Source organism: Bufo gargarizans, chromosome 1, assembly GCF_014858855.1.
Source record: "Bufo gargarizans isolate SCDJY-AF-19 chromosome 1, ASM1485885v1, whole genome shotgun sequence".
NCBI classification, from domain to species: Eukaryota; Metazoa; Chordata; class Amphibia; order Anura; family Bufonidae; genus Bufo; species Bufo gargarizans.
In genome coordinates, this window is record NC_058080.1 from 573,190,460 (window position 1) to 573,204,908 (window position 14,449).

Here is a 14,449-nt window from a genome sequence, read left to right on the forward strand (position 1 = left end):
TGTGGTCTTCTGATCCATGCCTCTGCTTCGCAAAAGATAGGACATGTCCTATATTTTGCATATCTTGAGAATAATGGACCCATTTAAGTCAATGGGTCCGCAACCGCAGCACGGAGGGCATACAGCTAGTGCCCGTATGTTTTGGGTCCGCAATACGGGCACATAGCCCTAACGTTCGCCTGAATGAGCCCTTAGAAGGTGACATTCTGCAATGAAGCATCTTTTTGCCCTCTTTTTGAATAGTCAGCAGGTCCTTGTGCAGTGTGACACATAATGAGTTGCTGACAGACTCCACTCCATCCTGCCAAGAGATCAGTCTAAAGCTACGGCTGGCTGAAGTGTAAGGCTGATTGTTTATGACAGCGGACAAACACCAGTGTCAAAGGAAGTGACTGGACATCTTGCTTCAATTACAATGTTCCCAGTTTGTACAGATATGGTGCATGTTAGGCACATTTTTTGAGTTTAGCATCTTGCAGACATCAATTTCTACAATAATCCGCCATCAATTTAATTTTAAAGGCATGCTATGTTGGTTTAATTATGTGTTGAACCTAAAAGAAGAGACTCTTCAGATTATAGACAATTGGCTAACCTGGTAAAATGGGAACTGCAGCTAGAGTAAGGTATCATGCACCTATGACACCTGCACAGAGGCACAGGGCCTGTGGCTCCTTATGCCACCGCATTACAGAGAAACGCTTTTAGAGGAGAGATGGTACGCAATAAGGCGTGCACTGGAACAGCTTACAACTTCTTTTCATTTGTCCATATCACTGCTTCTGTCTCTTTCTTCTGGGGCCTAAACATTACTCATAATCCATGCCAAAATTTGTCTTACATTTGTCTATTGAACCCAGCTGAACATTAGAGATTTGTGCCGTTTCAGTATATAATCACCTCTGTCAAAGCTGCATCTACAGCTGAGCCTCAGCAACAACTGGGGAAGCTTCAAAGCCTGGGCTATACATGTGACCTCAAAACCTTGATCTTCTCATTTTGTATGTTTTTATTATCCTCGTTCTTTCAGGTGCAGTTTTAGGATATACATCTTTTATAAGGGACTGTAATATATACTGATCTGATATTAGTGGGCTGATTGGAATAATTTGAAAAAGTTCACTAAACTTAGATTGCTTTTCACATATTTAAATCCAACTGACAAAGTATAATACAGGCTTACTTTTATTTACTGTGAGAAAAACTGTAGAACATACTGAGGTGATCCTACAAGAGGATTCTGTCAGTATAATACAATTAAACCACACATCAATCTAGTACTCTGTACAATGCAGTTTTCAAAGCATTAAGGTTTCTATCTAACATGGTCTAATGTCTGGATAGATACCTTGGAATTTTCACCTGGATGGCCAAAGTGTAGGCATAATAATCAGACTTTTGCAGGAAATGGCCATTATTACATCCCAGACATCATCTGGAAAGTTAACCCGTCGTTTGCTGTTGCATGCTACAAAACATAACATAAAACAAAGAACAATGTAAGAAAGGAATCACACACCTCTCTGAACAGAGCCCCCCTAGAGACACTCCTTTGTGCTTTTTCCTACCCCCTTAAAGGGGTTGTCCCATAAAACAGACTTATCCCCTATCCACAGAATCGGGTATTAATGACGGGTGGGGTCCAACCTCTGCTGCCCCTGGCGATGATGAGCATGTGGAGCCCATGTGAATGAAGCAGCAGTCGCTCCCATCCACTCTCTATGGTTCACACAAGCTGGCAAAAGCACTCTTAGGCCCCTTTCACACGAGCGAGTATTCCGCGCGGGTGCGATGCGTGAGGTGAACGCATTGCACCCGCACTGAATCCTGGCCCATTCATTTCTATGGGGCTGTTCACATGAGCGGTGATTTTCACGCATCACTTATGCGTTGCGTGAAAATCGCAGCATGCTCCTCTTTGTGCGTTGCGGTGCGATAATCCACGCAACGCAGGCCCCATAGAAGTGAATGGGGTTGCGTGAAAATCGCAAGCATCCGCAAGCAAGTGCGGATGTGGTGCGATTTTCACGCATGGGTTCTAGGTGACAGTCTATTCACTGTATTATTTTCCCTTATAACATGGTTATAAGGGAAAATAATAGCATTCTGACTACAGAATGCATAGTATAATAGTGCTGGAAGGGTTAAAAAAATAAAAAAGTTAACTCACCTTCTCCTCTTGTTCGCGTAGTTCGTTCCCGGTCTGTTCTTTGCTAGCTGTGGGCTTGGGCTAAAGGACCTGTGGTGATGTCAGATCACATGCTCCATCACCATGGTGATGGACCATGTGATTGGAGCATGTGATCTGACGTCACCACAGGTCATTCAGCCCAAGCCCACAGCTAGCAAAGAACAGACCAGGAACGAACTACGCGAACAAGAGGATAAGGTGAGTTAACTTTTTTATTTTTTTAACCCTTCCAGCACTATTATACTATGCATTCTGTAGTCAGAATGCTATTATTTTCCCTTATAACCATGTTATAAGGGAAAATAATACAATCTTCATAACATCAATCCCAAGCCCGAACTTCTGTGAAGAAGTTCGGGTTTGGGTACCAAACATGCGCGATTTTTCTCACGCGAGTGCAAAACGCATGACAATGTTTTGCACTCGCGCGGAAAAATCACGCATTTTCCCGCAACGCACCCGCCTCTTATCCGGGCAAAAAACATGACGCCCGTGTGAAAGAGGCCTTACAATTTTTGTGTTGGTGCACATCCCTTTAACCTCTTCCGCCACTAGGTGTGGGTATCCATATCAACTGAAGGGACAGTGTTCAGCTGAACTCATGCATCAAAATGTAGTTTTATTTTCATAATCCACCAGTATAATGCTCCAAAATGTGAAACAATTAGCAACCTTTCTGGCTTGTTTTGTGTGCCATTTGCCAAGCAAGAGTGGTGTACTGCAGAGCTTCAGCGACATTTGCAAAAAAATACTAGCAGTTTATGGAAATAAAACTAGATTCTGATGCATGCATTTAAATGAGTGCAGTCCATTCATTCTCTACAGCACAGCTGGAGATATAAGAGTAGAGCGCTCGGCTATCTCTGACAGCCCCATAGAGACTGAATGAAGGGGTTTTGCACACCTGCAACATGCTTCTCCATTTGTATAGGGAAAAGGACCCCTGTTCTTGTGATCAGCGGGCATCCCAGCGGTCAGAGCCCACAATCAGACACATGCCCTATCCTGTGCAGAGGGGACAACCCTATCCTGTGCAGAGGGGACAAGTGTGTTCTGTTGGAGACCCCTTTTCAGGCTTAGACCACGTGAACACTACATTCTCTGACGTGGCAGGGCTTAGACTGCTTAGGCTACATTCATACGAACAGTAAAAATCAGCATCACACAACTGTTTCCAGAACTAAGTCAATGGGGCTATTCACATGGCTGTGTTTTTAACAGCCAGTGAATAGCAGTCATAAAAAAATAGGACATGTCCTATTTGTGGCTGTTTTCATGGCCAGAAGGACCCCATTGGAATCAATGGACACTCTTTTAATGGCCGTTAAGACAGAAGTGCATCCGTCTAATGGTCGTTAAAAACGGGTAAAAGAGACTCAAGGGTTAAAATTATATTTAAAAAATAATAATATACCAGATCCACTTGAATGCGAGGAAACACTCGCTCTGCACTGGAGCGAGAAGGAGCTAACAAACCCAGTGATGTCGCGATGCTGGGAACATCAGGACCTGCTCCCTTAAGTGCAGAGCGAGTTTTATTTTAAACCCAGGGCAACATTGGGGGCAATATTTATACTATAGGGCACCATTGGGGGGAATCTTATATACAGGGGGCACTGTGTGTGGGGAGGAAATATAAATACTGGGGCAATATTGTGGCTATTATTTATACTGGGGCCACTGCAGAGGTTGGGATGTTCCAAAAAAATATAAAAAATGGATGCAGAATGGTCATGTGAATGTAGTCTTAGTCAAGACAAGTGCACAATTAATAAAAATTATTAGGAAAGACACATGATCATGTCTCAAGCCTTCATATGCAAACAGTATGTTAGAAGCAAGATTTTCTTATAAAAAAAAAAAAAAAAGTCATTTTGAATGACCCTTTCAGAATACTCTGACTAAACAGACTGGGGTCAGACAGCCTCTCTAGCTCTGAAGGACCTGGCACATCCATTTATTTCTGTGTAACTTCTGGTGCAGAAGAGAAATGGAATGCTTCCCGCCTGGCTGATCGCTGGAGGCCCTATCTGCTAGACACCCTGTAATCAGCTAATCACTGGGGGGCAGGAGGCTTGCAATGCCCTTTATGCAGCAAAACTACAAGCTGTCAAGTCCATGTTAAGGCATACACACCTTATTAATCTCCTTGTGACGCTCTCTGCTTACAATTTCTTCCAGTACTTCACCATCTCCTTTAATAAGTCTGCACAAGAAACATACAATGGTCATTTATTGTTTACGATTTTATGGGTCTGAAAATATCACTTGCAGACCTTCTGTAACTTTATTCTTCTTGTGAAGAGGGAACATAGACTCATAGTCCCTCATACATCTGCAATTCTCCCATCTTCTTACTGAGGCAATCATCTGAGTCCACTCAACCTCCTCCACCTGACGCAACGTTTTGGAGGACTCTGCCCCCTCATGAGTATTAGGGAGAGCTTCTGTGAGATTTAAAGGCGTTGTCCAAGAGAATTATAAAGCTCAGACAAGCACTCCAATAGGTTAAAATGAAAAATCAACAGTGCTGTTCACTGTGGTGATGTCCGGTCCTCCTGCTGTTTACAAACATGCCTGTATATGTCACATGACCGCTGCAGCCAATCACCATCCTCAGAGTTAGACCAATGGAGAGTGATTGGCTGCAGCGGTCATGTAACATATACAGGCATGTTTGTAAACAGCAGGAGGACCGGACATCACCAGAGAGAACTGCACTGGTGATTTTTCATTTTAACCTAGTAGACGGCTTATCTTAGATTTTTAAAGAGGTTGGCCATTTTCTGGGTACCGCTGACCAATGTCTTTGTGAGATGGTTACAAGGCACTTAAGAATATAGCCTTTGTTGAAATTCTGCACCATTTTCTAGATTTCATAAGATATACCCCATTTTTTATAAATCCTTTTGTGCTGTCCACACAGAGGTCCTGTCCAACAATGACTGTATTAGTAAGTGCCATGTAATCATCTTACAAACACATTGATAAATGAAAATCAGAAAGTGGCCAACCCCTTTAATTGTCTAGGACAACTCCTTAAAATACAAACCGGATTCCCAAAAAGTTGGGACACTAAACAAATTGTGAATAAAAACTGAATGCAATGATGTGGAGATGGCAAATGTCAATATTTTATTTGTAACAGAACGTAGATGACAGATCAAACGTTTAATCCGATTAAATGTATCCTTTTAAAGGAAAAATACGTTGATTCAAATTTTCACGGTGTCAACAAATCCCCAAAAAGTTGGGACAAGTAGCAATAAGAGGCTGGAAAAAGTAAATTTGAGCATAACGAAGAGCTGGAAGACCAATTAACACTAATTAGGTCAATTGGCAACATGATTGGGTATAAAAAGAGCTTCTCAGAGTGGCAGTGTCTCTCAGAAGCCAAGATGGGTAGAGGATCACCAATTCCCACAATGTTGCGCAGAAAGATAGTGGAGCAATATCAGAAAGGTGTTACCCAGCGAAAAATTGCAAAGACTTTGCATCTATCATCATCAACTGTGCATAACATCATCCGAAGATTCAGAGAATCTGGAACAATCTCTGTGCCTAAGGGTCAAGGCCGTAAAACCATACTGGATGCCCGTGATCTCCGGGCCCTTAAACGACACTGCACCACAAACAGGAATGCTACTGTAAAGGAAATCACAGAATGGGCTCAGGAATACTTCCAGAAACCATTGTCAGTGAACACAATCCACCGTGCCATCCGCCGTTGCCAGCTGAAACTCTACAGTGCAAAGAAGAAGCCATTTCTAAGCAAGATCCACAAGCTCAGGCATTTTCACTGGGCCAGGGATCATTTAAAATGGAGTGTGGCAAAATGGAAGACTGTTCTGTGGTCAGACGAGTCACGATTCGAAGTTCTTTTTGGAAATCTGGGACGCCATGTCATCCGAACCAAAGAGGACAAGGACAACCCAAGTTGTTATCAACGCTCAGTTCAGAAGCCTGCATCTCTGATGGTATGGGGTTGCATGAGTGCGTGTGGCATGGGCAGCTTGCATGTCTGGAAAGGCACCATCAATGCAGAAAAATATATTCAGGTTCTAGAACAACATATGCTCCCATCCAGACGTCATCTCTTTCAGGAAAGACCCTGCATTTTTCAACAAGATAATGCCAGACCACATTCTGCATCAATCACAACATCATGGCTGCGTAGGAGAAGGATCCGGGTACTGAAATGGCCAGTCTGCAGTCCAGATCTTTCACCTATAGAGAACATTTGGCGCATCATAAAGAGGAAGGTGCAACAAAGAAGGCCCAAGACGATTGAACAGTTAGAGGCCTGTATTAGACAAGAATGGGAGAGCATTCCTATTTCTAAACCTGAGAAACTGGTCTCCTCGGTCCCCAGATGTCGGTTGAGTGTTGTAAGAAGAAGGGGAGATGCCACACAGTGGTGAAAATGGCCTTGTCCCAACTTTTTGGGGATTTGTTGACACCATGAAATTCTGATTCAACATATTTTTCCCTTAAAATGGTACATTTTCTCAGTTTAAACTTTTGTTCCGTGATTTATGTTCTATTCTGAATAAAATATTAGAAGTTGGCACCTCCACATCATTGCAGTCAGTTTTTATTCACGATTTATATAGTGTCCCAACTTTTTTGGAATCCGGTTTGTATGTAACAGGCAGGTCATATTCAGCCACTATGTTAATTCCTACATCATATTAAAAGCTATATAGAGGCATGAGATACATAACGCTTCATCAGATACTGTACATTTACATTACAAAGTAATTTTCACATACTTGACTACGAATATATAAGAAAGTGCTGGTAGGGCATAGGGAAAGACAGACAAATATATCTCGTGGAAGGTTTACCATCAGGAGTATTGTAAATATATATGAACTTTTATTCTGCTCCTAGAAGTGCTCAAGAGGGGGTGCTTCAATGTGAAGTGGATAGTCTAAATTTTCTTACCGAAAATAATCTTTCCTTGAGTCCAAAGGCAGCACACACAAAGGGTTAATGTCTTGCTCCTCCCGTTTAGGACAGAAGATAAATCATTAGTAAATCAGACTAATTAACCCCCCTACTAGGCAGACGTGTTTTTTCCAAGCAATGTCTTTTTTCAGAGAGGGATACATGTGTTGCCTCTGGACTCAAGGAAAGATACATTTTGGTAAGCAAATTTAGACATTTCTCATCATCCTTCAGGCAGCACACACAAAGGGATCTGAAAAGCAGTATTAAACAAGGGGGGGGGGGGGGGGTGGTTTGAAATCGCAGCCTTAATAATCACTTGTCTGTCAAAGGCTGAATCGCAAGCACCAGATACATCCAACCTATATGGTTTTGTAAAGATGCACGGAGAAGACCATGTAGCGGCCCTGCATATTTGATCCATTGCCTTACACCCCCCACCCCACCCCCTTTCTCTGCCCAAGCGACTAAATGGATTGAGTTGAGTTTACTGTAACTCCACCTGGTAACTGGAGTACTTGAAATTTAGAAGCAGACTTTAATAGTATTCTTAATCCAAGCAGTGTAGGCTTGCTGGCTTTTAAACTTCTCTATGAACAGCTGGTCAGCCGACCTGAAGGACCCTGGCTCTCCAATAACCAGTAGATGAAGCTTCTCTTGTTCAGCTGATTGAGGATTCAGATAGATGAATTTCTTAACTTACATTTATGTCAGATGAGACCTTTGGTAGGATATAGTGTATCAACCTTAAAATCAAGTCTTCTTGATGTACTTTCAGATATGGCCCTTTACATGATAGAGCTTGCAAAGTATGACACCTTCTTGCCAACAGAAATAAAACCTTCCAAGTACTTGCGTACATAGAGACGTAAGGGTCCCATAGCAAGGATGAAACCAGGCCCCCCACACATGACATAAGGGTTTCTGCCTAGACCCTTTTCAATGACCCTTGGGCCATTTTTCCACTGTCTCATTTGCGTATTTTACCCTCAGTTGTGTCTTTAGAGTGTAGCGTCCTGACCAAGTTTTCACCTCCAGTAGAAGAGGAGATAATCCCAACAAAAAATGGGCCCCCTCTTGCCCTAGGCCCCGTAGAAGTTGCATGGTCTACCGCTATGGTAGTTACGCCCCTGCTTCCAAGATACAAACCTTAGTGGAGCTTCTGTAAGAGGCTCAAATAGAGATTCAACCAGGGTTTTGAAGAGAACAGCCTGATTCCAGGCTGGAAAAGGAGGCTTAACCGATCAAATTAAATTGAATGAGGAACGTAAAAAAAAAAATGCATGAATGCACGAAGGCTCCATCTATGCAAGCAGTGGCAGCCGTGAAATGCACCTATTACAGTCTTAGGTTTTAACCCAAACTGGAAACCGTCCTGTAAAAAAAATTTAAGACTTCAGACAGATCAGGATTCTGCAAAGTTACACCACCACATATTACAAGCCCTTCTTCAGTCCTGAACAGTCAGATTTCAGGCTGTAAGATTAAACATCTCCGGTGTGGATGCTGTAGGACTGCTTAAACCAGAAGATTCGGCTGCACTGCATCTCCAATAATTTCGGCTTGCACAGAAGTTGCTGGGGGGAGCACTATTCGCGTATTTGCTGTGGGGCCCAGTCATTTCTAGTTACTCCACTGGGTCCTGACTGGCACTTGGTGATGGGACCTTAGATCTCACATCCACTTTGATTTCTGGATCTGCTCCTGTGAGAGCTTAAGCAACCAGTTTCTGGAGTCTAACTGGAAGCTAAGGGCTGACTTAGCTCCACAACTAACTTTGTAAAAACAGGTAATGATGATACACCAAAGGCCAGTGAACTGAAGATGAGAAACCTTGGTGAGTGATGGCCATAAAATCGTCCTGCTGGCGAATGTTGATAACAGAACAGAAATTCACATAATTTCTTCCGAGAAGGTATTTGTTTAGAAACATCAGATCTAGCCTCCATCTTACCTGTGGCTTTGGCACAGCATACACTCTTGAAAAGACCCCAGAAATTTCCTGGGAAAGAGGTCAAGATTTTCCTGTGAAGTCCTGAAACAAACACCATATGAGGCTTTGTGAAGGGTTGACTTATTTGCCTTGGGGGGGGCAATTTCTTTAACCTCAGGAAGCAACCTGGGTAAAAGATTTTATCCAGGTGTCTGACGTAATCTTTGCACAATTTGAGAAAAGGTTTTGTAATTTAGCTCCCACCGGAAGCCTGAATTTGATTTTTCCCTGTTCCAAATGTATACTTTCCAGTGCTTGGAGAGCTGAGCCCCTCTCAGGTGATCTTTGGAATGAAAATTACAAGAATGAAACTAGACCTAGAGGTATATTGTGGAAAGGAGACCCCTCTGTAACAACAATTGATTCTAAATGGAATTAATTTGGTGAGGAACAAAATGGCACTAACAGAAAGTCCCTCTGCACAGTGTGTCTATGCAGAACACATGAACTCAGAGGCATATTCAGGGCCCATTCACACACAAGTATTTTTTCTTTCCGACATGTCCCGCAATTTGCAGATCTCATGCGGACCCATTATTGCAATGGGGCTGTGAGACACGGACAGCACACAGTGTGCGTCCGCACACCCATTCCGCGGCCCCAAAAAGAGATAGAAAATGCCCCACCTTTGTCCGTATTGCGGACAAGAATGGGCATTACCATCCTAGGGCAGGGTGTTCTGAACTGCAAATGCAAAATGCACACGGCGGCATCCGTCTCCTATGGATCCGCAACTTGTGGGCCGCAAAATCGGGTATGATTCTGTGAATGGTCCCCCAATCTTAGTTGACTAAGCGAGACGCTTTGCACTCTGCCATAGACAAGGAATTACCGTACTATGTTTCAGCAGGGAAACAATCTTTCTGACTAGAAGTTCCCTGACAGGGAATAACCTACTGCCAGAAAAAAAAAAAAGACTGGCCACTGGGATATTACCTTAGGGTGGTTACCCCACTGAGCTTAGACTGCAGGATCTGTAACACACCGCTGTAATCTAGCTCCCACATAATATTACCTGTCTGGCTGGGACCACACTCCTGCCATACATATCTTTATATTGGATCATCAGGAAATACCCTAGAGGTTGATATATATATTTTTTCCATCCACTTTGGGCTTATACCCTCTAGGTGTAACCATTTTAAGGTGAGCTAGCACAGCTTTTAATAATGAAGGTAAATTAAGATCTTCAGAATCCTCCTAATCACAGAAACAGAGTCCACATCCAGATGCGATGAGGCAGAAGATAAGGTAAAATGAGTTGTAGTAAGCAAGGTCTTATAGATATATGAGCAGAAAGGACCAGAGTGAAAGCTTCTGACCTCTGAGAAGTAAACCATTCCACAACCTCTGCACTTCATCTGGGAGGCAATGGTGCAGCAATCTCCTACATTGTCCACCGTTGATGCAGACATCCGCTACATTGTCCACAGTTGGAGCACATACTAACATTAGCTTTATGCGATTCTTTGCAGAGTTCTGTAATTGTAACATATTAGTTCGCTCACACATACATACAAGCTACAGTCCTGATCAAAAGTTTAAGACCACTTGAAAAATGGCTAAATATTTTACATTGTTGGATCTTAACAAGGTTCCAAGTAGAGCTTCAACATGCAACAAGAAGAAATGGGAGTGAGACAAAACATTTTTTGAGCATTCAATTAATTGAAAATAACAAACTGAAAAAGGCAGTTTTTTTGCGGATCCAAATTTTAGGACCACATGCCTGTGCAAAGATGAGGATTCATTGTCATTCTCTGTCAGGTAGTCACACGTTGTGATGGCAAAGGTATAAAAACTCTCCCTTTTTGAACATGGTCGGGTTGTTGAACTGCATAAGCAGGGTCTCTCACAGCGCGCCATCGCTGCTGAGGTGGGACACAGTAAGACAGTCATTTGGAATTTCTTAAATGATCCTGAGGGTTATGGAATAAAAAAAGTCAAGTGGAAGACCGAAAAAAAAATTCATCAGCACTGAGCCGGAGGATCCAATTGGCTGTCCGTCAAGACACTGGACGATCCTCGACCCAAATTAACCCCTTAGGGACGCATAACGTACCGTTACGGCATGTTTCCCGAGTCCTTAAGGACCCATGATGTACCGGTACGTCATGGGTTTAAACCGCAATTGAAATGATTCAGCGGGCATCCTGTCACAATGCCGGGGGGAAACCTGGGCAGTGGCAAGGGGTCAGGGAGTATCCTTTCTAGGTATTTAAGACTCTCTGACAACCATTTTGTCTCTAATTTTCAGACAATGCTTCAGTATGAAGATTAGCTCAGAGCAGATACATCCATTTGTAGAAAGCACTGTTTTGGGGATGTGCCCCACATCACTACACAGCATGGTCTCGGTTTGCTGGATGAGATGCCTTAGACACAGCTTCAGGGGGAGACAATGCTCCATACAATGCTTACATACTGACAGCAGAGAGGCTAAGGGCGGCCATACACATTCATTAGCCGTTGGCCAACAGCTATCACTCCTGACTTCTCCATATACAAACACTTTTGGCACAGCTGAGCATGTATGTGTGTATTCAAAGGGAAGGGTGCAGAAAGCTGCTACCACTCCTGGGGGCAACTCATCTCCCAGGAGAACAAAAGTATTGGCGAAAGCATTGACTTCACCTGATCATTTCCCACACACAGAGTGTTCTCAGCAGGTTCGTCCGACAACACACTAATATGCATGGGGGCCTTAAATATAACCAAACCACAGAATGTCTGTGCCAAAATGGAGAGCTCTAGTAAAACTTTTTGTGGCCAGCCATGCAAGCCATCTGCTTCGATTCCACCATAAATGTAAAATGCCTGATCAGCCATGCAAACTCACATCAGAAATCCAACATGCCTGCTAACTGCAGACCTCAGGGAAATCAAACCCATACCCATTAGATTGATGGCCAAAACTGGCCAAGTTTTATCTAAGGGTTCATGCACAGGACTGTATGTATTTTGTGTTTCCCCCAAAAAACTGATGACGTCCGTGTGACAGCCGTATTGCATTTTTGCGAATCCATTGTAACAATGTCTATCTTTGTCCACAAAACGGACAAGAATAGGACACGTTCTATCTTTTTTGAAGAACGGCCATACAGAAACTAAATGCACACAGTCATTTCCGTTTTTTTGCGGACCCATTGAAGTGAATCTTTCAGCATACGGGCCGCAATAAAAGTGGAACGGATACGGAAAGAAAATACGTTTGTGTGCATGAGCTCTAACGTGTATGAGAAACTATTATAGTGAGCTCTCTACAACTGAGCAAAATCTAGTTTCCAGGTCATCAGGTTACAAAAAAAATAAGGCCCTAGTGATTTGCTTAGTGAATTCAGCGGCCAAGTGATTCTACCCTGCGTCCCAAGAATGGAGTTGGATGTTGTCATAGAGAAGCAATCAGAGACTACTTCTGCATGCCAGAGAGCATGCACGGCAGCTATCTTATAATGACAGGACTGTGTGTTCCTCCTGCATCAGTCTGCTAGAAAGAGACTCAGAATGCCCCATACAGCAGCCAGCAAGAAATGCACCTATAAAAAGGAAAGCGTGCCACAATTACTTAACTAGTTGAAAAGATTGGTTCTGCTCACAAAACGGCTGAATGTAGGTAAAAAGTACATAAAAAAAAAAAAAATATTGTATTAATCACCTCATTCTACCAGTTTCAGGATCCACCACTCTGCGAATAACACTCTGCCGGGCATCCCATTCTTCCTTGGTCATTGGTTTCATTGCTTGAATACGAGTTTTTTGTTCATCGGTCAAAACTTATGGACAAAGAGAAACAATACTTCTATGGTGAACAAATAACGGAATTAAAACAATTTGAAAAGCTTATTTGTTGCCATTTAAATTTTTAGAGACAAATAGGAACTTAGTATACAACATTTACAGGCACTTAAATGTTCAAGCAGAATAAGAGGCTCTTTACCTGGGCTGGTGTTTTCTACAGACTCCTTCTGCCACAGATCTAGAGAGGGTCCAGGGTGGAAATCTTCAGTCCTATTTGGCGTTCCCTGGCATTGCACTTTGAGAATATCTTTCTTGTTATGTTTTTTGCTTTTCTTTTTCACCTTTTTCTTCTTCTTCAATTTTTTATCTTTCTTCTTTTTCTTCTGACTCCTACACTCAGAGTTGTCGCTTGATTCACCTGAACTGCTTGATGAGGACGATGAGCTAGAGGAAGATGTACTAGTCGTACGCTTTCTTCTTTTCTTTTTCTCTGATGGTGTGGAAGATGAGGATGAAGATGATCTGCTCAGCTTCCTCTTTCTCTTCTTTCTTTTCTCTGAAACAAACATAACATTTAGTGGAATCTAGCTCAAATGGAGGTTGGAAAAATAACATATTTCCGATAGGGCTGTGGGCACGTTTTATTGACATTTTTGTGCTATGGAACAGGGCAGCTCTCGACTTCAACCAGTTTGTAACCTAATTCAGCAACAGCCAGGTGGGACTGTGAATTATGCATGAATCAGACTTTCACTGCTTCCCGTTCTTGGATGTACTCATCTAAAAAAATAAGGATGAATTAGATACAACAGTGTTCCGCAAACCCACCTCTTGAGGTGGGAAAATAGTCACCGTTACTCCCTGAATAGAGGTATACCTAGAGGACAGTTCTATATTTATGGAAAAACTGTTCTGGGGTGAAGGAGTTTTTACATCAGGCAGCCGATTTGCAGACATGATTTACAAACGGGTTATCCAAGATAGCATCCCGAGACCTGCCTTTCAAGCAGCCATTAGTCAGGCCATTGGTGACTGCCCCACATCTGCAGAGTGTGTAAAAATCAGAGGGATATACCCGTATATAGTCATTTTACACCACCTCTCGTTCAAGATTGTTGGCTTCAAAAGACGGATCTGCGGGCGTTTCAGATCTAGAGGATGTGTTGCCTGTAAATTCATCCAGACTGGAAAGCATTTTGTAAGGAACTTAATCTCAAGGTAATACAGAATTTTAGACTTCATCAACTGCAGATCCAGAGGGGTCATCTACAAAGCCTCCTGTATCTACAGCCGAGAATATGTGGATTAAAAAATGTGTGAATTTAGAAGAAGGATAAGAGCGCACATTGTTGATATTGAGAATGAACAGGAGACTCCTGTGGATAAACATGTGTGGAGGCAACACAATGGTGACTCCCAACTGAAAATGGGGCTGCAAAATATGCAGACAGCACTAAGCGGAGCTTAGCGACAGGGCGGGCAGGCCAAAAGATTCTGTAAAAAACGGAATCGTCAAAGGCATCAAGGACGAATTACTTTAATTTGATTACCGGTAATCGCCCAGCCATTCCTCAACA

The 14,449-nt window shown here is 42.7% G+C and overlaps 1 protein-coding gene across 1 annotated transcript in view; it reads right to left on the reverse strand.

Annotated features, from left to right (window-relative positions):
- Nucleotides 1-1,080: 1,080 nt before the first annotated feature.
- ARL6IP4 (ADP ribosylation factor like GTPase 6 interacting protein 4) overlaps nt 1,081-14,449 on the reverse strand; it is a 46,497-nt gene continuing 33,128 nt past the window's right edge. Inside the window, exons 4-7 of the mRNA XM_044290349.1 lie at nt 13,072-13,428; nt 12,790-12,907; nt 4,328-4,397; nt 1,081-1,468 (exon numbers count right to left, since the gene is read on the reverse strand). Coding sequence (XP_044146284.1) covers nt 1,418-1,468; nt 4,328-4,397; nt 12,790-12,907; nt 13,072-13,428 — 596 coding nt within the window. The 3' untranslated portion in view covers nt 1,081-1,417. The remainder of the gene's footprint in view (nt 1,469-4,327; nt 4,398-12,789; nt 12,908-13,071; nt 13,429-14,449) is intronic.